General features: G+C 40.9%; 2 protein-coding genes across 2 annotated transcripts in view; one reads left to right on the forward strand and one right to left on the reverse strand.

Moving 5' to 3' along the window:
• Nucleotides 1–26168, forward strand: part of LOC149228300 (uncharacterized) — a 130252-nt gene that overhangs the window by 31466 nt on the left and 72618 nt on the right. The gene's annotated exons all lie outside the window — the stretch shown is intronic.
• On the reverse strand, nucleotides 11777–13878 carry LOC149228301 (uncharacterized). The gene is made up of 2 exons (XM_089375670.1): nucleotides 12082–13878; nucleotides 11777–11950 (listed from the first exon to the last, which is right to left on the reverse strand). The coding sequence occupies exon 1, from the start codon at nucleotides 13818–13820 to the stop codon at nucleotides 12327–12329; it is 1494 nt and encodes a 497-aa protein (XP_089231796.1). The 5' UTR covers nucleotides 13821–13878; the 3' UTR covers nucleotides 11777–11950; nucleotides 12082–12326.

Raw genomic sequence — 26168 nt, forward strand, 5'->3', positions numbered from 1 at the left:
AGAATCCACAACCCAAGAAGAGTGCATGGTCAGTGGGGAGTAAGGAGACTTCTACAACTGGAAAGAAGGAACGATAGAATGTGTTGAAGGCCTATCATGAGAAGAAGGGAGAGGCTTTTGGTGGATGGGACATTATTGAGGATAGTGTGGTTCATTCTATAGGGTATGCTGTAGTGGTGGACGCAAAGATTGGGCTAGTGTCGTGGATGAGTTACTTCCTAGTGGAAGTACCTCCCTCGCTAAGAGGGAGTGTTGAGAAGTGTAGTGTTAAAGTTGGAAACTAGGGCCAAATTCCACTTTGGACAACTCATTTGATGGAGATAATTATTGCATTGAATTCCTCTTTTCGAGAGGACCAAAATCGACCTAAAGATCACTAAATTTGGACAAGGAGAAATATGTTTGTCAAGGTTGGCCACACCATCATGTAGGCTCATAAAGCGCGAGAGACTTGTCTTTTGACCCACATTGGCTCATATAAATAAGAATGACCTCAAACCTCATTTGGCATCATCACAACTCAACATATCTTCTCTCTCCTCATCTGATTGGGTCGTACAAGTTGTAGGCAGCTGTGTTTCTCTCACTCATGTGGATTTTAGGAGGCTCCATTGACTGCGTTGACTTTTCTGTTTCAGCTAATGCTTGGCCAGCATTGACCGAGGCATTTTAAGGATTGTTTGACTGCGTTTTGACCAAGGATAGGCCTGTCCAAGAAAGCTGCACTAGCTAGCTCAAAATCCGAGACAAAAGGAGGTGTTTGACCAGCATTGATTGCAGAGTTGCAGGATTGCTTTGATTGTAGGGTGATATCATCATTTGATTGGGCTTGAATACAAATTTGTTGACTATTTTTGCTGCCATTTGACCAACAAAGAAGGTCGAGTTTGATTGAGGTTGACCGAGCTCAAGAGTGGAAGTTTGACTATTGACTGTTGACTGGTTAGGGCTGATTTCACTGCTATTGAGTGAGAGCAAAATTGTAGATTTGATTGGGCTGTTTTGGACAGTGATTTGGCAAGTCAATTTTGACTTTGAATTTGTATTATTCTAAGCTCTCTCTGTTGAACATTTGATATTTATAATAAGAAGAATTGATCAAGGGTTTTCCCCATCTTGGGGTTTTTCCTTGGCTTGAGCCAAATTCTCGTGTTCTCTTGTCGTAGCTTGTCTTATGCTTTTTAATGTTTATGTCCTATCTACAGGTATTGTCAATCTGATAAATGGTTCATGTGATTGCTATTGGAAAATAAGTGGAGATTATCATTGGGCTACTAAAAGGATGTTGAAGTAATTGTTGCGAGCATAGAACGTACCATTGTTATCTAAAATTAACATGGTTTCAGAGCCCAGGTGAGGACAAGCCCAAGCAAGAGAGAAAAGCAATCACTAAGATATCTATTGGACAAAGAATATTTGACAAGTCTCCATGGCCTCTACATCTTACTTCAAGACCGAGGACAAGCTCAATGACAAATCTGACTATCATGCATGGAAGATGACTTTGGACCTGACTTTGGAGGAGCATGAAGTATTGGACTATGTGCAGAGAAAAGTGGTGGAGCCTCCTTCAAATGCACCTGTTGCTGCAAAAACGAAGTATAGAAAAGGTGAGGTCAAAGTTAAGAAAATTTTGATTGACTCCATTCAAAAGCATTTGGTTGCCTATATTTCTGATTTGGGAACTTCTAAGGAAATATATGATAAGTTGGTTGGGATGTTCAAAGTGAACAATGCAAATCAAATCCTTTTTCTCAAGAACAAGTTGAAGGATATCAAGATGGATAAAGGGGAGTCTATCCAATCCTACTTCATGAGTATGACCCAAATCAAGAATGACTTGCTATCTATTGGAGAAGTTACTGTTGACAGGGAACACACACTCATTGCTCTTGGAGGCATTTCAAGACCATGGGATGTATTTGTCACCACTATTCTCAACAATGACATGATACCTAGTTTCAATGAGTTATTGGCTAGATGCACTCAAGAGGAAACAAGAATTATGGAAAAAGATAGATCCAACAATGGAAATGAGCCTACCGCTTTCTTTGCACATGCAAAGAGGAAGAATGCTGCTAGTCTAAGGAGACAAGGTCAAGGATATAGGTAGGGATTCAAAGGAAGAAGCAAAGGAAGATGATACAATTGTAATAGGTTTGGCCACTATGCTAGAGGGTGCTCTCACCAGAAGAATCCTCCTAGGGATGATGACAACAACACCAACAATTACAAAAGCAATGGAAATCAAAGGATCAATAGGTTCAACAACAAAGGAAAGAGGAGTGCTCCAACCGCTCGAAATGGAAATGGTTGACCCCCCAAAAGGATAGGAAATGCCATGTATGATGAAAGTAATGCTGTAGAAAAACAAGATGAGTTTTATCTTATTTCTGCCCTATCTACTACCTCTCCTTTGAATACTTTGGATCATTGGTTAATTGATAGTTGAGCCTCAAGGCACTTCACTGGATACAAAGCGGCCCTCTCAAATTTGGTTGAAAAGAAAACTAATCTAAAGATTATACTTGGAGATAATGCCACCTATGCTGTGAAAGGGATAGGAACTGTCACTCTTCACTTGAATCATGGTCAAACCATACATCTACAAGAAGTATTTTATGTGCTCGATTTGAAGAAGAACCTGGTGTCTATTTCTGTGATGGAAGACAAAAGCTTCAAGGTAGCATTCATTGATGGAAAAGTACGTATTTGGCATAGAAACTCTAAAGCCACATTTACTCTTGGATTAAGGGTTGATGTTCTCTATCAAGTTGGTGAAAGTCCTTTGGGAGCTTTGGCAAGTGATACTTCTCTTCAATGTGAGCTATGGCAAAAGAGAGATTTTCCCACTTACATTACAAAGCCTTACTTGGGGTAAGGAAGATGGTCACAGGGATGCCCGAATTCAATATGAACCATGAAGGAGTTTGTTAGGGATGTGCAGCTGGGAAACATACAAAGGGACCATTCCTTTCTAGTGAAAGCAAGACAACTGATATTCTTCAATTGATCCATTCTGACCTGTCTGGTGCCTTTCCTGTAACTTCATTAGGAGGATACACATACTATGCAATCTTTGTGGATGACTTCTCACACAAAACATGGATTTATTTCTTGAAGAAGAAGGATGAAGTGTTCAAGTGGTTCCTTTCTTTCAAAGCACTGGTGGGAAATCAAACAGGGAAGAAGATCAAGACATTAAGGACCGACACTGGAACCGAATATGAATAAATGCATTCAATGACTTTTGCAGAGAGGTTGACATTAAGAGGGAGACAACTATTCCATACACTCCTAAGCAAAATGGTGTTGTTGAAAGGAAGAATTGAACAATCATGGAAGCCACCCGTGCCATGATCTATGATCAAGGTCTACCGAAATTCTTGTGGGGAGAAGCTGCTAACACTACCATATATGTTCAAAATAGAAGCCCGCATCAAGCTTTGGATTTCAAGACACCCGAGGAAGCCTTCATTGGTAAGAAACCCGATGTTTCTCATTTTAGAATCTTTGGTTGTCTGGTATACTTTCATGTGCCTAAAGAGAAAAGGAATAAGTTGGAAGCTTTTGGGAAGAAAGATATATTCGTCGGCTACAGTGAAAATTCAAAGGCATATAGAATCTATGTACCTGGTCAAAGAGATGTGGAAACAAGCTGAGATGTGATGTCACAAGCATAGGCCTTCAACTAAAAATTAACACACACAACATAAAACTGATTTTTACACAATATCAAATGCACATAAAGATATGAGAAATAATTCATAATAAATAAAATATGTACAGGAGAATTCTTGGTCTTATCATTGGCCTCTCATTCCTTTCTCTCACACCTACTTAGTAACTTACACACTTTCATGCCTCATGAACTCACCTAGATTTATACAAGTGGGTCTGAACCCAAGTAGGTTCTAGATCCTAAAATAACTCCCATAATATATCTCATGATGCATAAAATCTCTCACCTAATCCCTTATCCCTAGATAAGAGATAACTAATCCACAATTCTCTCACTTCTTCCAAAATACTCTCTAATCTTGTCCTATTTACAATAATCCTCATTCTCTCTTAAAACTAGGAAAATACATTAAATAATTAAATCCTAACTTAGGAAACTAACTCCTTTAGTAAACATGATGCCCTAGGTTAGATGCACCTGCCCCAGACTCCCCAGGTAAAAGAAATTCATGGTCTCCCAACCATTAGTCTTCATAAGATGATAAAAATCCTCCTGGATCCCAAACTTTTACTTGCAGTAAATCAGTTGCTCTGTCATGTTGTTGATGTTCTGTGGTTGTCCTTTCCTGTCTTCCAGGCTTCCAAACTTTATGCTGCAATTCCCCTCCTCCTTCGCTGATGTATACTCGAGCAGTCAAATGTACTATGTTGTTGTCTTTCTGCCTTATCTTGCAATATCTTGGTTTCTGGGCTTTTTTCGTCAGTTTCTTTATTCTTTTAATTTCAATATCCAATCTAGTTTCAGATTGAATTTCACTGTTACTAGTTTGGAATATCAATTAATCATCTTTAACATTAAATTCAAATTCCACATTTTTAATGCTTGAACATTTCTCTTCCTTATTTGCAACTTGATTGGATTCAGTTTCCATCAACATCTTTTCTAGCAATTGTAGTTCTTCTTCACATTTCATAAGAATTTTATGGTCTCTTTCAGAAATCATTTCAAAAGACTAGTCTTCATTTTTGCATGAAACAAAATTAGTGTCTTGTCCATCATCTGCAACACATCCTGCATCCACACACCAATTGTCAGATTTAAAAACATAAGGCTTTATAGCCTCAACAGATGATTCTGCCTTCAAGTCTTTATGTTAATCTTCTAAACAGTTTGTGGCACCATCTGTGGGAATCAAACCAACGTTTATATCGACAGATTTCATTTCAGCATCATCATCGTCCTCACCAAGCATTGGTCCTTGTTCTGGTTCACAAATGCATACATTCATCTCAATTATCTAGAGTTTTTCTGCTTCCCTTAACAAAACTTTCAACTTGTGTTTCTGTCTCCTTGCAATCAACTGCTTGATTGGACATCTAGCTGTCTTCTTCATTATCCATCCATCCTTTTGATTTTGTAGCATCGCCATCAACACGTCAAGTCGTGTCTTCAACTCATCGATCTCTTTCTTGAACTCTCCATAACTTACGTCAACCACTGTGGCATCACTATGATTTTTCTCTGAATTCTGCAAATGACTATCCATAGTCATCTTCATCTTCTTCTTTTGTGAACTTCACCTTGTTCGCTGTAAGCTGCAATCGAACTCACACTTTGCCAAGTTAACTCTTCTGAACTTGGCCAATGGTTCATTATACTTGAACCTTCTTTCTGAGCACTCCTTTGTACTTTGCTTCCTTTGCTGCAAACAACTGCAATATCTCTTCAAATTGTCTTTGCAATACATTGACCAGACTTTGGGTGTCGGCTCTACCGACCATGCACCCATTACATTCAAGGACTCAAACTTAAACACACTTTTGACTTGACTTATGACTTTTTAACTCCAGACTTCTAATTTGACATCAACTGAAAATGCACCTTTTTTTGTTACAATACATAAATAACTTTATCTTGACTTCAACTTGGATTTTACTATTTAAATTTACAATTTTTACATCGAGAGATTTTAATTCTAAGGACTTTTGACCATTTCCACTTGACTTGACAAACTCACTTGACCAACATATTTCATTTGACATCAATCAATACCTTGGCTTGAATTTTTACATTGAGAGACTCTTTCACTTTAACTCAACTTGTGCAAGGGCTTTTGTTCATTTGAGCACTCGTAACCTCTTTTGGATTTCACAATTATAACTCTGACCTAAAAACTCATGACTTCAGATAAAAAGCTTCATTACATTCTTCTACAAATATGTTTCAACAAAATTTAGATGCCAAATGCTATTGAACTCGAAATGTACTTTCATTTAAAAATGGTATGACCTTCGTCTTAAGACTTTGATAATCATTAGGCTTGGGAGTTGCAATATAATCCTTGATTTCTCGAGGCATAGGCGTTCATCGTCCATATCCTGTGCACAAAACCAAGGATGTGGTAGCATATCTGATGTGAACTGCATAACGGTGCAACCCTATTGCGTTGCTTTGGCTTCAGTATGACCTGCAACTGGGCAATTTCATTTACTTCATTGATTGAACCTTCCCTTCCGAAAAGCATTTTGTATATGCTTGATTTGGTACATCCCTAACAACTTAGCCAAAGGTGCACAAATCTTCAATGTTTTTGAAGCGATGCTACGTTGTTTATGTGGTGGCATGTGAGACAGAGTACGCATGTTGTGTAACCATGCTTGGAAACCTTTGTTTCTCCTTCGACAATGCGACGTACAACTGGACCAAACTCTTCTTCTATCCTTTCAAAAGTAATAACATTATTGTCTTCCACAGTATCATGTAAGAGGCCAACTGCAATTGATTCCCAATCTAATTCCTGCACTTCAACAATTTAATTCAATAAATTCGCTTCCACAAACTGACCACTCCACCGATCACAATGCTCCAGAAAAAAATCTAACTGATCCACTGCTTGTGGCATTGGAAGAGAGTAGTCGCAGATCTTTGGTGCTCCTTATGCATCATACACTTTGTTGCAATCACTCCATCAAGGAATTGACTGACTAAAAATCAACATGGTGAACAAAACCTAAAGTTCTAAACAGAGAATGGAATTGGGTGTCATACCTTCCACAACTTCCGAGAGATATACATCGAGATGAAGGGTCATACAACCATAGGGCTTGACTACTATATTAATTCTCGGACCTTAGCGATTTAAAAGCGAAGCACAATCTCTCTGCCATCAATATTTTTGAGATTTAAGTTCCGAGACGGGGATTCCTTACATCAATCTCCTCAACTGACCCGCTCATGCCGAGCTTCAATCACTTTCACAATTTTATCGCTATTGAACAAAGTCACGAATCGAAAACTTAGTCTTATGAAGGTGTCTACGGAAGCAAAACGTCCACTATACAATGAAAAATCCAATAAATTTCTGAAAAACTTCAAGTAAAGTATTCTGAAAAGAAAATGTACGTGTCTCTGAGGAGAAGATACAAAAGAACCAGTCTTGTTGCCGGAGTAGGAGCATATATAGATATGGGCGATCTTGTTCTCCCTGGAACTGGTTTTGTTCCCAGTAGTCTAGAGTTGTCGTTACTTCTCACGGTTTTTATCAATTAAACATCGGAACTCATAATCATTGGCTTTGTGGGGAACTACCCTGTGCCGTCTATGGAGCACATCTTGCAGACAGTATCTGGAGCAGAAATGTTTTCTCTCCTTGACGGTTTTTCCGGATATAACCAGGTTCTAGTAGCAGAATCTAACAAACTTAAAACTACTTTCCGTACCAAGTGGGGTACGTTTTCTTATTGAAGAATGCCATTTGGGCTAGTAAACGCAGGTGCAATCTTTCAGCGTGCTATGGACATCGCCTTTCGTGGGCTCATTGGACAGAGCGTGGTGGTGTACCTTGATGATGTGACAGTCTTTTCTAGAAAACAGTCAGACCACCTACACCATCTTAAGAAGATCTTTGAGTGATGTCGAAAGTACGGGATATCCTTGAATCCCAAGAAGAGCATATTTGTAGTGTCTGAGGGGAACCTCCTTGGGCATATCATCGCCAAGAGTGGGATCAAGGTTGATTCGGACCGAGTTCGGACTATCACGCAGATTCCTCACCCAGTCAACAAGAAAGCTATGCAGTCCTTCTTGGGGAAGATCAACTTCCTCCGGAAGTTCATCTCAGATTATGCACATATTTTTAAACCTATCCAAGACATGATCAAGAAGGACGCAGTCTACAATTGGGGGAAGAAGGAAAAGGATATGTTTTCCCATATCAAGCACGCGATTGCAGATGCACCTGCGCTATACAACCCATATTTCAACAAAGATTTCTTGCTTTATAATTTCGCTCTCGACAATTCACTCGCTGCAGTGCTCATACAGAAGGATGAACTGAACATCGAACGTCCCATCTCCTTCATGAGCACGAGCATGCAGGGACCCGAGTTCAAATATCCTGTTGTGGATAAACAAGCATATGTTGTTCACAAGGCAGTGAAACATTTCAGACCCTACCTGCTGAAAAATCATTGCATAGTCTTTGTGCTGCACCCAACAATCAGATCACTGCTTGTTCAACAAGATTTGGGTGAAAGACGTGCGAATTGAATGACAGGACTAGAAGAGTGTGATCTTGACATCAATCCAGTTCACACTGTCAAGGGTCACTATCTCTGCAAATTAGCAGTAGATGCAGTACATGTGCAAGAGGAAGAAGAGGAGACTGCCCCCAATGGACAACTCCAAATGAACCCGCCTGGCTCATGTCATTACCTCTGGTGAATTAATCTCCTGAACCTCCGCAGCGAGAGGTGATCTCCGCTCCAATTCTCAGCATAGCAGGCCTTTGGAAAAGTCCTAGAAATTCAAAACCTTAATTCAATTTGCACTTCCCTTTAAGTCGGTGCCTTTTGTATGCCAATATGTGGTTTCCTTTGTCACGATCTTAATGCAGTCCTTCTGCTCTTCGATATGCATCTCTGTGATACGCAGAGGTCCTCTCCATAGGCTGAGTCTCTCATGGCGACAAATGACATTGTTGATGCATTCATTAGTCTCTCATAGGACACAAAGTCTGTTGGCTCTTTTCGATCAACACAACCTTGAGATATTATAACTCCAAACACAGGACAAATTCATTGCTTTTCTTGTCTAGTTTTCACAAGAACTAGCCTCTCCTCTTTGTCTTCTTGCGTGTGTATATTCGCCTTGAATTTAATAGTATGCTTGTTCAAGCATATATCAATAAAGCCTCAGACGTGCGCTTATAGCTTCATAAATGCCAAAATCTCAAAGACATAAACAATGGCCACTGAACTTATTCACCTCTATGGTTATAGATTGTGACTTGTGTCTGTGAGAGAAACAACGGAGAACTTTGAGCAGAAGCTAATCGCAGTCTTGACTCTTCATGCATGGGGTCTTAGTCACTACATATGGCGATTTTTAAAGAAAATTGAATTTCTTCAAATCATAGTGGCGAATTTAACTGCCAATTTGGTGCCATCTTGAAGCTTTTGACAATAGCTTTACGCACACGATCCTCCAATAGCAATAACGTTCACAATTCTTCACATATCACTCACAGAAACTTTGCCTCCACGGATAGCGCCACTGGTGATGCATAGATCTGAACGTCAACACGACCTCCAAAATAATAGTGGTGGCTTAAAAACCCTCAACAACGCACACGACCTTCCAACTCAGCGCACTCACAACAACAAGCACTCGAGTGACAACTTAAATATCATATTCAACACCATATTCAACATAACTCAGCCTCACAACCTTCAGCTTCATAGCGTGCAACTAAAAATTAACACACACAACATAAAACTGATTTTTACACAATATCAAATGCACATAAAAATCTGAGAAATAATTCATAATAAATAAAATATTTATAGGAGAATTCTGGGCCTTATCATTGGCCTCTCATTCCTTTCTCTCACACCTACTTACACACTTTCATGCCTCATGAACTCACCTAGGTTTATACAAGTGGGTCTGAATCCAAGTAGGTTCTAGATCCTAAACTAACTCCTATAATATCTCTCATGATCCATAAAATCTCTCACCTAATCCCTTATCCCTAGATAAGAGCTAACTAATCCACAATTCTGTCACTTCTTCCAAAATACTCTCGAATCTTCTCCTATTTACAATAATTCTCATTCTCTCTTAAAATAGGAAAATACATTAAATAATTAAATCCTAACTTAGGAAACTAACTCCTTTAGTAAACATGATACCCTAGGTTAGATGCACTTTCATCAAGATGTTACCTTTGATGAAGTCACTGCCCTCGGGAAAGACAAAGATCTCTCCATCTCAAGGAAGGACAATGATGATGCTGCTAAATCACAAGAAGAATCTCCGATGGATGAGCCTATGCCTGATATTGATGGCTCGATGGATCCTATTGGTCCACCTCTTGGTGATCCCTCTACCTCAAGGAAAAATCCACCATGGCTCAAAAATACTCTCAAATATGCTGAAAGACATGCTGCTCCAAGAGGGACGTTTCGTGAAAGTAAGAACCCTAACAGGTATCAAGGGTACTTGGTTGCCACGGGTACCATTATTCAAGCTGAACCTTGCACGTTCAAAGAAGCTGTAAAGCACCAACTATGGAAAGATGTGATGAGTGAGGAATATGAATTGATCATGAAGAATGATGTCTGGGACGTGGTGCCTAGACCTAAGGACAAGTCTGTGGTCACTTCTAAATGGATCTACAAAATTAAACATGGAGCTGATGGAAGTGCTGAAAAATATAAGGCTAGGTTCGTAGCTCGTGGCTTCTCTCAAAAGGAAGGAGTGGACTATGATGAAATATTTGCACTGGTTGCTTGATATACCACTATTCGATCTATTATTGCTCTCACTGCCAATCAAGGATGGAGCCTACATCAAATGGACGTCAAGACTGCTTTCTTGCATGACTCACTTAAGAAGGAAGTCTACTTGGAACAACTTATAAGCTGTTTGAAGTACAAGATAGGAGACATGTCTGCCAGTTGAAGAAAGCCCTCTATGGATTGAAGCAAGCCCCTAGGGCCTGGTATGAAATGATTGATAACTATCTTATGAAGCTGGGATTTACTAGGACCTATGCTGATCCAAACCTATACTTCAAGGTTGAAATGGACATGCCTATTATTTTGGTCCTTTATGTTGATGATCTCTTTTTAATCGATGCAGACCCTCCCATTTATCAATGCAAGAGGGAGTTGACTTTCTAATTCGAAATGAAGGCCCTAGGAATGATGCATTACTTTCTAGGCTTGGAAGTTTGGGAAAAGCCAGGCGAGATTTTCCTTTCTCTGGGAAAATACATTGTGAAGCTGTTAGAAAGATATGGAATGGTGGAATTCAAGTCTGTGACTACTTCGATGGAACTAAACTTCAAGAAGCTATGTGGAAGTGCGACTGGGCCCTAATTGGCAAACCCTTCTGAATATAAACCAATGTTTGCACAAAGCGCGATCGGGATTTAATCGGCGCCGGGAAAAAAGCGGAAAAAATCGACAAAAGCGGGAAAAAAGCGGGAAAAAAGCATTTGGCACAAAAATATTCATTTTTTTTCGTTTTTTTTTCAATTTTTTTAATATCTAAACCATCTACAACATAAAATAAATACATTGACACATAAATATGATAAAAAAACTAATATATAAGATGTTTAATATCATTTCTAGCGCTAAAATCACACATAACATTGAATCATGTCCTGAATAGTAAGTCCTGAGTCCCAAGTCCAACTCAGCCTCAAAATATCAACAAAAAATATGATAATGTATCTCATCATGTCATAATGTCATATACAATAAAATGAAAGTCTAATCCTATTGATTTCCTCTGCCCCTCTTGCGAGAAAATGGCACAGCTTTCTCTTTCCCTCTAGATGTAGAAGCTGGTGCCTGTGCTGGTGGAAATGGCAGTGGACTCTGACGTGCTCTAGAAGCTGAAGAACTAGTAGTAGCAGCTACAGGAGGCTGAGGTGGACGGAGACCACGTCCTCTACTGGTGGTAGTGGTAGCCCGGGTAGGCGGTGTCACCTCCTCCTCTTGCTCCTCCAACTCCTCCTCCTCCTGCTCCTGCTCCTCCTCCTCCTCCTCCTCCCCCTCCTCCTCCCCCTCATCCTGCACTAACCAATCCTCAGTGGGATCCATGAGAGGCCTCTCGGTCTCAACCCTCCATTCAGCAGTGGTGTCAATCCCATCCAATGAGATGGCTTCCGTATCAGGTGTCTTCTCTAGTTGTTTCACCCACAATCGAAGATTGTAGTAGACATAGACCATGTCATTAAGTCTATGGGACTCCAACCTGTACAAAGTTCATGAAATAATAAATTAATAATTAATAATTAATATTATAAAAAAAATATTGTTTAAAACTTTAATGAATTCAAAAATTTATTTGGAAATTTGCAATATTTTAAATGTTTAAGTGTTAACCTATTGCGCTTCTTGTTGTGTATTTTTTCAAATACACTCCAATTGCGCTCACATCCCGAGGAGCTGCATGTTTGGCTGAGGATGCGTACGGCAAGATTTTGCAAAAGGGGTACTCTGCCACCATACATCTTCCACCATGCGTCTACAACAAAATTACAAATAAAATTTTAAATAAACATAAGAAAAAAATGGAATTTGAAGAAACAATGAAATTTGAAACAAAGTTACAAAGTACATACTACAAACTAAAAAATACCTGGCATTTTAATCGTCCTATCAATGACAGCCATCTCAAAGCCAAATGTGCCACCTGACAACTTATATTGCTCAATTTGTCTAGAGATCTCCATACGTTCTTCTGGAGATCTCACCATCTTCTGGACACAGGTTAATAATCCTTCCACGACCTCAACATCAAAATTAAACCCACATGCATAAGAAAATGCAGGGTTCAGGAAAAGCCCAGCAGCATGAATGGGACGATGGAGTGTGTTGTTCCATCGCTCATCAATGACTTCCCATAGAAGGAGTTGTCTCTGAAACCTATCATCTCCCTTATCATCATAGTAGGACCGAATGGCTTCTTTGGCCCTGTCCATGGCTTCATACAAATAGCCCATTGCAGGCTTCTCACCATCAACCAACCGAAGAACCTTTACCAAAGGTTCTGTAACAGCGCACACCTCCTGCACTCCCGCCCAGAAGTCTTCCTGGTATGAAACTAGTCTGCAGACGGCCTCTCCTTCTGGTTTGCGGCTCATTGACGAAGCACGCCACTCCTCTGAAAGAAACATTCTCTTCAAATCCCACATAGAATTCAAGAGGGATTGAAGAGATATGAAACTCGTCGCAAACCGTGTAATGGCGGGGCGCACCAACTCTTTGTTGTTGGTGCATTTTCTCATCAAGCTAAGCACAGATGTGTGATTGTAAATAAATTTTGTGATGCTTTTTGATGAGTCAACAACCTCTTTGACAAAGGGAATTTTCCCTATGTCCTCTAACATCAAATCAATACAATGGGCAGCACAAGGTGTCCAAAATAAAGCAGGATGCCTGTCCATAAGCATTCTACCAGCAGCAACATAATTTGCAGCATTGTCCGTTATGACTTGGACAACATTTTCTGCACCCACCTCCAAAATAAACACATCCAGCAAATCACATAAAGTTCTTGCATCTTTGATTTGATGAGTTGCATCAACAGATTTGATAAACATAGTCCCCTTGGGACAACTAACCAAGAAGTTTATAAGGGTTCTCCCCTTTTGGTCAGTCCAACCATCTGACATAACAGTGCATCCTGTTTGTGCCCATGATGCCCTAAAATCCTCCAATCTTTGGGTGCAGTCACGCTTTTCATCTTGAAGAAGCCGGCCTCTGAAATCATGAAGAGAAGGGATTTTGTACCCCGGGCCAACACTGGCAATAGCATCAACAGTAGGTTGGAAAAATGGATTATTCCTTATAATGCTGAAAGGAATATCACTCCAGAGGAGAAATTTTGTCATCAACTTGTCAGCTTGTTCTTTTTCAGTTCTTTTTAGCATTGAACCAATAGTTGGTTGTGAACCAGGTGTGGTTCGAGGAACAAAATATGATGATGCAGCTACCGGATTGACTGACGCTGCAGTAGAACCAGTGCCACTTGGCCCACTTCCTTCAACTGACCTTTTTAGTTGCCTTTTGAGTTCTTCTTTGGCCTCTCTAGTGTGCTCTAATTCTCCCAATGCTCTCATGGCTTTTTGGATAATTTCAGCATTTGTATTTAGACAGGGCCCCACATCATGTCCAGGGATTTGTGCAAGGTGGAACTTCAACCTGTACACCCCCCCGAATATTTCCTTTCCACACAACTTGCAATACAAGTTTTGTCTATCATTCGGAGTTTTAGGGTCACCATATTCCTAGAAAGGATCCAATTTCCTTGGCATGTTTGTTTTTGAATTTTGAATTTGCAAACCTATGGAAAAATAAGGATTAGGAAATAGGAATTTAGGATTACATAATACAAATTACAATTTAGCATTTACAAAATTACAAGTTAATTATTTCCAAAATCCCAATTTCTAAACCCAAGTTACCCAACCAAATGCCAATGGCAAATGCCAAAAAACAATGAAAATTCAAAAAAAATAAACAATGTTTAAAAAAAATGAGAAAATAAAAATAAAAAATTGGTTCTCATAGTCATAACAAATTACCCATCCCAAATCAATGAAAAATTTCAAAAAATTCTTTAAAAACAATGAAAACCAAAGTTTTTATAGAAGCAAAACCAAAAAAATTTAATCTACATACCTCTTTTATGGACAAATTGGTGATCTTGGCTTGGATTCCTCCTAAAAACGCTTGGATTCACTCCCAAATCCGACGGAAACCCTTCAGCTCCTCTCCCTCACCTCTTCTCCTCCTCCTCCGCGCGGACAGCACAATGAATAAAAAAAAAATCGATTTTGCATATAAAAAGCCCGCTGCCCGCGCCTCTGCCGATTTTTTCATTAAAAATCGCGATTTTTTAGGATTTTTTCGATAAAAATCGGTATAAAAAAAAGTGGCGATTTTTACGGATAAAAATCGCGATTTGATCGGGCAGAGGAAAAAATCGCGATTTTATCGCGATTTTAACAACACTGATATAAACAACTTGTGGGGGCCCTGATGTTCTTGGTAAACTCCCGACCGGACATATGCTTCGCTGTAAATACTTTGAGTCAATTTATGGTTGAGCCTCATCACATACATTGGGTTGCTGCAAAGAATCTCTTAAGATATCTTCGTGGCACTATCAACTATGGACTGAGATACATTGTTGGGAATTTGAGGCTACATGGATATTCTGATGTTGATTGGGTTGGTAGTGTGGTGGATAGAAAGAGCATGTCAGGATGTTGCTTCTCTTTGGGTTCTCCTTCAATTTCTTGGATGAGTAGGAAGCACAAATCGGTTGCTCTAAGCACTGCCAAGGCTAAATATGGCCTGTTGTGAAGCTGTTTGGTTGAGGAAGCTCTTTAGTGAGCTATTTGAGCACGTGTTGGATATCACCGTGATCTATTGCGACAATCAGAGTGGGATTTGCCTTTCAGAGAATCATGTGTTCCACGACCAAAGCATGTTGATATCAGGTACCACTTTATCCAGGATATGGTACAACGAAGAGCAATAAGGCTCCAACACATCAGGATGGATGAACAGGTTGTTGACATCCTCGCGAAGCCTCTTGGTAAGGTCAAGTTCATTGCCTTCAAAGAGAGGCTGGGAGTTGTGGAAGGACCCTCCCATGAGGGTCCCACTTGAGTTGGACATTGAGCTCTGGGAGCTCCTGGGGGCCGGGGTACTTCTTGGAGCTATGTGCGACCATAGGGTGAGTGGTTCACTTTCCCCTACGATTGATGACATATGCATAGGATGAGTGGTTCACCTTCTCCTATGACATATGAGCAGATGAGTTGTTCACCTTCTCCTACAAATGCCCCAACATACATCCTACCCTTGCAGTCTGAGACTCTTGGGAAGTACCTCTCATCTGGCTAATGAGTTGGGAAAAGAGGATAGGGACCATAGCACTATAGATGGACGCATCGTGTACTGCCATACTCCCTATGTCTAGGATGCATGATGACATGATGATTGATGGTCAGATATTGACAGGTGGAATTCTCCCTAGTTGAGAGGGAGTGTTAAAGTTGGCAGCTAGGGCCAAATTCCACTTTGGATAGCTCATTTGATGGAGATAATTATTGCATTGAATTCCTCTTTTCGAGAGGACCAAAATCAACTTAAAGATCACTAAATTTGGACAAGGAGAAATATGTTTGTTAAGGTTGGCCACACCACCATGTAGGCTCATAAAGCCCAAAAGACATGTCTTTTGACCCACATTGACTCATATAAATAAGAGTGACGTCAAACCTCATTTGGCATCATCAAAACTCAACATATCTTCTCTCTCCTCATTTGATTGGCTCGTACAAGTTGCAAGGAACTGTCTTTCTCTCACACGTGCGGATTTCAGGAGGCTCCTTTCACTGTGTTAACTTTTCCGTTTTAGCTGAAGTTTGACCAGCGTTGACCGAGGCATTTTAAGGATTGTTTGACTGCATTTTGACCAGGGATAGGTCTGTCCAAGCAGGCCGCATTATCTGGCACAAAAAATTGAGGCAAAAGGAGGTGTTTGACCAGTGTTGACCGCAAAGTTGTAGGACTGTTTTGACTGCAGTGTGACATCATCATTTGACTGGGTTTGACCTCAGATTTGTTGACTGTTTTTGCTGCTATTTGACCAATAAAGAAGGCTGAGTTTGACTGAGGTTGACCAAGCTCAAGAGTGGATGTTTGATTGTTGACTATTGATTGGTTAGGGCTGATTTGGTTGCTGTTGACTGAGAGCTGAATTGCAGATTTGACTAGGCTGTTTTGGACAGTGATTTGGGGTTTTCCCCTAGCTTGAACCAAATCCTTGTGTTCTCTTGTGTTAGCTTGTCTTTTGCATTTTATTGTTTATGTTCTATCTAAAATTGCTGTTAATGTGATTAATGGTTAATGTGATTGCTATTGGAAAATAAGTGGAAATTATCATTGGGCTACTAAAAGGACATTGAAGTAATTGTTGCAAGCATAGAACATACCATTGTTATCTAAAATTAACATGTAGCTTGGGAGGTACTCCCACAACCCCTGGGGTACTGGGTTTGTGAGGAGTAGACCCATAGAAATGTGGTTTTGTGGGCAATGTACCCAAGTAGTGGTTGTGGACCCGAAGGGGTGGGCTAAAGACCCAAAAGATATTATTGTTTAATCTAATTATTGATGAGGATGTGTCTTAATGATGTTGGGGCCTCAAAGACAATGATTAGAGAGTATATAAATAGGAGAGGCCTAAGTGGAGGTCTATCACATCAAGGGCAATCATTCTAATATGAAGACAAGCCTAAGAAGAAGATTGCACATCCCTAAAGGAGACGAGCTGGAGTTGAAGGAAGAAGGACATATATTCCCTTTCGCGTGTTCTGGTACAGGCCGAGTTTAGGAGTGTTGCTCAAGTTGGTTTTCGATGTGATCTGGGCATAGAGCAGTGATATATTTCTTTGTTAGGGCCGTGTTGATGTCTATGCATTAAAGGAGGGCTAAGACCCTTGTATTTGCTGGACAGAGAGGCCGTAAGGCCTGTGGAACAACTGGAGTAAGGGCTGAGCTTAATCATGCACATGTGCAGGGAATTAAGGGCTGGAACGTGAGGTATATACAAAGAAAAGAGGTATGAAGTGGCTGTAGCTAGGACACTTCCTGAGGTAGCGGCAGGAGCCCTAAAGAGGGTCGGAAAACCTCAATCACATTGTGCACAGGGGCGAGTCTTCCTTAGACTTGTGTAGAGGTCAGTTAAGGAAGTATTGAGCTGATGTTGGGGACATGCCTTTGTTGTGGGTGATTGCAAGAAGGAAGTTTAAGGTCTGTCCTACTAAGGTGAGTAACGACAGTGCGTTGAAGGCTATGTACAGTCACCTTGGAGCAAGTAAAAGGACTGTGAGATTCTGGTTTATTGGTGCCTATGTATAGTGAGACTTGGAGAAGCAATTCACTATTACAATGGAGATCTGTGGAGCCTAAGATCAGTGACTTAGTAGCAGCTGAGTTATTATATGCAGGTAGTTTGTTGAAGACCCTATGAACAGTGCTTTTGATGTGGAAAACCAATGTTAGAGGGCAAACTAATATAGGCCTATGTTCGGTGACCTTGGTGGAGATTTGTCATTGATAGAAGGCAGATTGAAGAGCTGGTTGTGCTAGTGTATCTGAAGCAACAGAGGATCTTGTGAGCAACTGAGGTAGAGGTATTGGAGGAGCATATTCTCTGCGTATATAGGTGGCAAAGGACCTACCAAGTGTTCAAGGCAAGTGGATTGAAAGGACTGGTGTAAGCGCTTTTTCAGAAAGTAAGTCAAGTTTGTTCTTGTTCTTGGGCAGATTGATTGTCACATGTTGTTGACATCAAGCCCTAGTTTTCCTTGTATCAAGGCTAATTGTAAGGGCCATGATCCCTGCTGTGGGCAGCCTATGTTTGTTGTATTAAAATTGTAATACAAGCAAGTTTTGGGTTGCAAAAATCTCGTGTACTTCATTGATTCACTGTTGTACATTTTCTGCTGTGCAAAGTGCTCGGTGTTGTGGCATTTTAGTGTGTTTGTGATTGTGTTTTAGACATAGACTTGATTTTGAATTGCCAAGGAAAAATCAACAATATTGCACTGTTGACCACTGTTGACCACTGTAGTGGCACCTGAAGATTGTCTGAAGACTCCATGCCCAAGGATGTACCAAACACTGCTTGTACCATCAGAGATCATCATACTACAATAGTTTTTCAACTCTACTTCTTATCATTTTCTGTTGTACTCAAATTCCACAATCCCTGCAGGGACAATGTAAAAGTGATACTAGTATGAGGAGTAGAGTCATGATAAGGTCTGGGACCTTATCATCAAGTGAGTATTACTTTGGGAGGTTTTTTTCACTTGGTTAATTATCATCTCCTTACGAGGACTTAATAATTAATCTAGTTTTTTCCTTCAAATATACTCCAAAGCCAGAGTACGGCTTGATGGTGAGGCCTTGGGTGAGTCCTAGTGTCTAGGGTCAATGTATGCTACTATACTAGATCACACAAAAAATTTTGTGGAATTTGGTTACGTCTAGGGGATTATTTTTTAATTTTTAAAATTTACCGCAGGGTGGAAATTGCAATAAAATTTGTATATGAAATGTAAAATGTGTTGTCAAGAGAAGTTGTATGAGTAATAAAAATTTCGCCTCTCAGCCTCAACTTTCTACAAAGACACACTTTGAGGGGTTAATGTGTTCTAGGCCCTCAAAACCCACTTTTCCTAAGTTTAATTGTTAAATTTCACTATGTTCTATGCCTAGAGCAAATTTACTTCAATTTTCCATATTAGCTCAATATCAATTCCAAATTAGCAATAACATTTAGCATGATAGTAAAAATGCAGATAGAACATAAACATAAATCGTAGAAGACAAGCCAAGACAAGAGGACACAAGATGTGGGACAAACCCCAATGTGGGGAAACCCTTGATCAATTCTTCTTATCTGTTCTTCAATAGTTCAACAAAAAGAGAACTAGTACATATACATCAGAAGTCAACATCTTGACTTATCAAAATAAGAGCAGAGATCTTCTCTAAGAAGATGTCACATGAGGTAGCTGATCTAGACACGGGTGATTCCATCACCTTGCTGTACCTATCACTGTGCTGCACCATGCTGCACCATCATACCATGTCCATCATCATTGTGTTGCACCATGCTGCACCATCACTGAGCTATAACTCATCATGATGTACCCAACATGCTGCTCTTCATCATCATGCTGCATTATTCATCATGCTGCACTATGCATCATATTGCACTATGCATCACTGTGCTGCACCATTGTCACTGTGCACTATGCTGAACCATTCCATCACTGTGCACTATGCTACACCATCATACTGCTGTACCCATTATTGTGCACTATGCTGCACTACTAATTGTTGTCTCTAACACCATGCTGCATTCAACTGCTGCATCTAAACATGTTGCTCCATGCACCTTACTGCACCATGCTGCTGCAATATACCATGTTGCTGCATCCATCACATCATGCTGCACCCTTTGGGGTATTCAACACTCCATGTTAACCCAACACGTGGCTCCCACAGGCTGTTCCAAATCTGGTCAATATCCTTGACCCAACGCACCTCTAACACTGCTTCAAATCTGCTTGTCACTTTGCTGTTCCTGACTGTTCTGGTTAGGGCACTTGGGCATACTGTTGCAGCCCTAAACTCCTCTCAACAGTCCTCGAATAGCCCTTCAAAAATTGCGGACTAGGCAAGGAGAGATGCTCCTCCTCCACGCTGAAGGTAAGGGCTCAAGACAACCCTCAAATCTGCCCACGCTAGATTTGCTGTAGTGGTATGGCATGTGGCCTACCACACAACACTACTGCTGCTCACGACACCCTCCAACAATGGTACAACCCATCCGTTAGCCTTTAAACAAGCTAGCATTCAGCTCCTAAGGCCTCGGCCTAGCACAACAAGCATCACGACTTCCTACAACAGACTTCAGACCTTGTTCAACCCTTGAAACAGTCCTCCAACCCACGCTGCCCTAGCCTCCCTTGCTGTGGCCTCAAAACAGAGATCTCCCTTCCTCCACGAGCTGTCCTCAAGGTATGCGTTGCACCAAAATGGATTTACAACGTTCTAGTCCCTTGCTGAACTGCGTCCAAGTCCCTTGTAGAATTTAGGGCATGGCAAACTTCTTCTTAGGACAACATATCCTCTTGAGGACTTTCCCTTCCACTAAAACCCAAAACAGTGGAGAGAAGATATCACAAGAGGTGAGTGCCAAATGACTTTCAAGGCACCTCTATTTATACTAAAACGTGGAGGACAAGTGGGGGTTATTTGGTTGCTGGCCGACCTTGACGAATTGTCACATAACACAAATAAATTCATATCTCCATGAATACTTGTCGGAATCGGATGATCTTTAGATCAATCCTACACCTCTCGATGAGAGGAATCCAAGAAAAATATCAGTTGCCATAAATAAGATGACCCACATAGAGTTTGGCCCTAGTTGCCAATTTTAACACTACCTCTCAACTAGGCAGAACTCCATCTACTAGACTGTACTATCTCTGCCATCAGTGCCCTGCACTGCTCTGCTCTGCTGAACTATGAAGAAGAAGAAAGGATCGAGAATGTATCATACCATCTTCTACTAACCCGAAGTCAGTCCCATATAAAAGAGAGTGTCTCATACCACTCTCACTGATCCGAAATCAGTGCCAAGTAAAGATAGTGTATCATACCACTCATACTGATCTGAAATCAGTTCCAAAAGAGAGTGAGTTATATCACTCTTACTGACCCGAAGTCAGTTCCAATTGATCCTAGATCAATATCATCCTAGCATAGGGAGTACAGTAGTAACTAATGCGTGCATTGGTACTACTATTGTCCCTATCCTCATTTCCCAGAGGAAGGTTGAACCACTCACCCTGTACATAACAAATCACTAGGGGAAGGCTGAACCACTCACCCTATCACTATGTCTCAGCAGGAGAAGGATGAACCATTCATCCTGCCTACATAGCGGACCACTAGGGGAAGGCTGAACCACTCACCCTATGGTTGCTCATCGCTCCAAGATGTACCCCCAAGCCCGTGGAGCTCCTAGTGCTCAATGTCCATATCATATAGGACCCTTAGGAGAGAGTCTCTCCATGACTCCTAGACGTTCTCAGAAAGTCACAAATTGGACCTTTCCCAGGGGCTTCGACATAATGTCGGTGACCTGCACATCAATCCCAATGCGATGGAGCCTTCTTGCTCATCGATGTACCATATCCTAGATAAAGTGGTACCTCATGTCTATATGGTTGCAGCGATCATAGAATACGAGATTCCTCAACAACAAATCCCCCTCTGGTTGTCACAGAAGATCACGGTGGTATCCAACATGTGTCCAAACAGCTCACTGAAGAGCTTCCTCAACCAGGCAGCGTCACACGAGGTCATACTCGTAGCTATGTATTCGGTGTCAGCGGTGCTCAAACCAACTAACTTTTGCTTCCTGCTCATCCGGGATATCATAGCAGAACCCAAAGAGAACCAGTACTTAGAAGTGCTCTTGCGATCCTCCACACTGCCTGCCCAGTCAGCATTCGAATAATCATGCAGCTTCACATTTCCGGCAGTGTATCTCAATCCATGAGAGATTGTGCCCCAAAGATATCTCAGAAGATTCTTGGCACCAATCTAGTGAGGCTCAACCATATATGAGCTCAACATGCTAACTACAAAACATATATCCGGATGGGAGTTCACCAAGAACATCAATGCTAAAATGAGTTTATGAAACTTAAAGGCATTTCCCAAATTAGGTCCGGCATCACTACCACAACTTCTGAAAGTTAAGCTCCATCGAGGTAGTCACGATCTTGCAGTTTACCATTCCAAATCCGGAATCCAACTCCCTCTTACTTTTGCAAATGAGAGGGTCTGCACCTGCCAGAAATAGTTCGTCCTCATAAGGTGCCAGTATGAGAGGTCTATCATCCACAACCTTCAAGCAGTGGTTTGGATCAGCTTCACTCCTAGTGAATCTCAACTTCATCAGACAACTATCAATCCTCTCATATCAAGCCCGGGGTGTTAGCTCTAAATCATAAAGAGCTTTCTTCAACCTGCATACATGAGATTCCTAATCATGAATCTCAAACCCCTCAGATTGTTCCAAACCTGTGGACTTGCTGCATGAGGGGAATGGTCCCTGGTAAGATTTTCCTTCGGTACATCTCGGACATGTACCTTCATGCTCTTCTTGAATTTAGGCATCCCTGTCACCATCTGACTCACATTGGGTAGGGCTCCATAATAAGCAGACCTTTAGTGCTATAGAAGAGATGTGTCAATTGACATGGTCCCCATTGGACTTCTTGCAACTTGATACAAATTGCCAACCTTGAACCCAAGAATAAAAGCATCTTGAAAAATTCCTTTTTCAAACATGTACCTTTCCATCGATGAATGCCACCTTGAAACCTTTGATTTCCATTGCCGAAATGGACACCAGGTTCTTCTTGAGATTAGGTACATAAAGAACTTCTTGTTAATGAATCATGCTACCCTTATTCAATTGAAGGGTAGCATTCCCTACACCCTTTCCGGGATAGGTGGCATTGACTCCAAGTATAATCTCCACGATTGTTTCCATCTCTACCAAATTAGAGAGAGCTTCCTTCTATCCGATGAAGTGCCTTGAAGCACTATTATCAATAAGCCAGATTCCCAAAGAGTCTGGAGGAGAAGTAGTGGAGAGGGCCAATATAAGATAATACTTCTTTAGCTTATCAGAAACAACATTTGATTCTTCATACCTGGAGTTCCTTGCTTTCTTTGAAGAGTCGGCCATTTCCTTGATGACCTGCATTACCTGTCATTCCTCCGATCATTGAAGATGTCCCTGGAATGATTGTTATCATCATCAAGTGATGTGTCCCTACCATTTAGACACTCCTTCGCATAATGGCCGAACTTATTGCAAGCAAGGCATCTGCCTTTCCTTCCACCCTTAGATCCGGACTTCCCATTGAAGTGATCTTTAGGTAGGCCATCAGATGCTTCCGCTGCGCCACTCGGATAATATTCTCTGCTTCGACTTCACCCTTGGTGAATTTGAAGAGGGATGAGGAACTCATTGAGCCTTTTTGTCCTTTCCAACTGTCTTCGGTGATTGCTCTTTCACTCTTGCTTGGGCTTTGTCTTCACCTCAACTCCGATACCACTATGCTTAGAGCAAATTTACTTCAATTTTCCATATTAGCTCAATATCAATTCTAGATTAGCAATCACATTTAGCATGATAGTAAAAATGCAGATAGAACGTAAACATAAATCGTAGAAGACAAGCGAAGACAAGAGGACACAAGATGTGGTGCTAGCTAGGGACAAGCCCCAATGTGGGGAAACCCTTGATCAATTCTTCTTATATGTTCTTCAATAGTTCAGCATAGAGAGAGATAGTACATATACATCAGAAGTCAGCAGCTTGAATTATCAAAATAAGAGCAAAGATCTTCTCTAAGAAGATGTCACATGAGGTAGCTGATCTGGACACAGGTGATTCCATCAGCTTACTGTACCTATCACTGTGCTGCACCATCATACCATGTCCATCATCATTGTGCTGCACCATCACTGACCTGTACCTCATCATGCTGTACCCAACATGCTGCTCTTCATCATCATGCTGCGCTATGCATCACTGTGCTGCACGACTGTCACTGTGCACTATGCTACACCATTCATGCTGCTGTACCCATCATTAGGCACTATCTTGCACCATTCCATCACTGTGCACTATGCTGCACCATCATACTGCTGTACCCATTATTGTGCACTATGCTGCACTACTCATTATTGTCTCTAACACCATGCTGCATTCAACTACTGCATCTTAACATGTTGCTCCATGCACCTTACTGCACCACGCTGTTGTTACGAGAATAAGTACCCTAGGGCTTTGGGTTGGAACCCCAACAGAGCAAGAGCAAACTACAGTAAGAAACACTCATACAACTCAGGCAAAATGCTTAAATAAACAAACTATGTGAGAGCGACCATACCCGAATGTCCTTCGTTCGGGTAGATCCCATAGGGTTTAGACCCTCTGCAACTCCTGATGTTCTCCAAACCTAAAAATTATTCAATTTGAACATACATAGTAATATATAGATGAAGCATTTTAATGAAACTAACTTTATATCATATAAGCAAATGATTAGTTATACATCAAAATAACATTCATATATGAATTACAACAGTATCTGATGCATAAACACAGTTAATCTCGGAAACAAGACAACACTTCTTTTTATTGTAGAAAGCTATAACTAACACGGAGAGAATTCACCCGAGTCTTCTTCTTTCGGCTCCAAGCGGAACCGTCCTTCAGATCCGTCCAGTCCTAGCTTTCAATAGCCTCCTTCCATAACCAATACCATGATATCTCAAGCAAGAGGGAGAATATCAACAATCAAGGAAACAAGAGTTTCCTGAAACTTGGGGAAGTGCTTGAAGCACAGGGATACTTCAGACTCGGTCAGGGATAATCTCAGTATAATAACTCGATATCCTCTCCCCTTAAGGCCTTCCCACAGAAGTCTATTTATACTCCTCCCAATTAGTTTTTTAGTTGGGAAACAGTTGGGTCACGGGCAATAGGAGGTAATCAACAGGTAAAAACCGTGAACTCCGCCCATAATTTAGGAAATTTAATTTTTTAAAGTGTTTTAACACATATACACGGGTTGGGTATTGACTAACCCGCGTGTACACGCTTTTATCTCAGGGCAAAGTAGTGTACAGGGAATAAAACACTGTTTTTAAAATATTTGGACCAAGTTTGGAAGGAGGGGTTGCCCTAGGCCATAAACCAAGCATCACAAATACCAAGGGTGGTAAATGGTGGTATAATAGATGCCCCCTAATATATGAGGTTAGAAGGGGTACATGATGGCCGAAATGTATTAAGTATATGGAAAGAACCCTACCGAGACTAAGAAGGACTTCACCAGAATTCAGCCTGCCAAGCCATCAAAAAGAGATCAGAAAGAAATTGCTGTCTGAGGCGGGCATACCCATGCTCAGAGAAAGTAAAGCATGTCGGCATATCAAATACAAGTGGATCCACTATGTATACAAGCATAAAGAACCGAAAGTACATAATGGATCATCTGATCGTGATCGAAAAAGTACATGTCTAAATATCACATATAAGAAGATGATCAATGAAGCTGAAAGATGAAGCTGATCACTGATGTCAAAAACTGATCCCAATAGTACCAAATGAACGTGATGGAATAAAATGATACTACATCGCAACTCGGATGCCAGCATATAAGATGTCGCTGTGAAGAATTGCAACATATACGGTGGATGGTGTCAGCTAGCAGTAATAGGAGCAATTGACAAGTGAACCAAAACATGCTGATGCAACCCGATAATGATAATGAGAGTCAAGGTACCCAGTACAATCTAACAAGTGCGAATGAATGAGCTGAAGTCGAACACCTAGAAGAATCTATCAATCAGGGGACAATGATGGTTTCCCACTGTCGATAGCGAAGGAATCTGCCACTGATGACTGCAAACCCCAAGGTACTGCCAAATGGACTCTAGATCTTTGTCCCAGAGCAATGAGCCGTAGTCTATAGGAAAATATCTATTAGAAGAAAGGCATTAAGGCATCCTTCATCAATCTAGCGCGAGTGTAACCCGTAGGCCAATAATGTGGAAGGAATCAGACGAAAAAGATGTAGTAACCCAACCGAAGCACGTTTCCGGCATACACAAGATGTAGCTAGCGCACGATAGAAACCCTCTGAACCAACCAATAATGAAAGCTGACATAGAGGCGAGGAATCCACCAATAGGGTCAAATGGAAACCAAGGTATTGCACGAATCCCAATGTGTGATAATGAAAGCTGATGTCGAACACAAGGGAAACCACTCA

This window comes from Pinus tabuliformis, chromosome J (assembly GCF_031772625.1).
Source record: "Pinus tabuliformis cultivar Carrire ecotype Pingquan chromosome J, CPIR1, whole genome shotgun sequence".
Classification (NCBI taxonomy): domain Eukaryota; kingdom Viridiplantae; phylum Streptophyta; class Pinopsida; order Pinales; family Pinaceae; genus Pinus; species Pinus tabuliformis.

Coding starts and splice junctions, on each gene's coding strand:
- LOC149228301 (XM_089375670.1), bottom strand. CDS start 13,820: ATGAGAGCATTGGGAGAATTAGAGCACACTAGAGAGGCCAAAGAAGAA.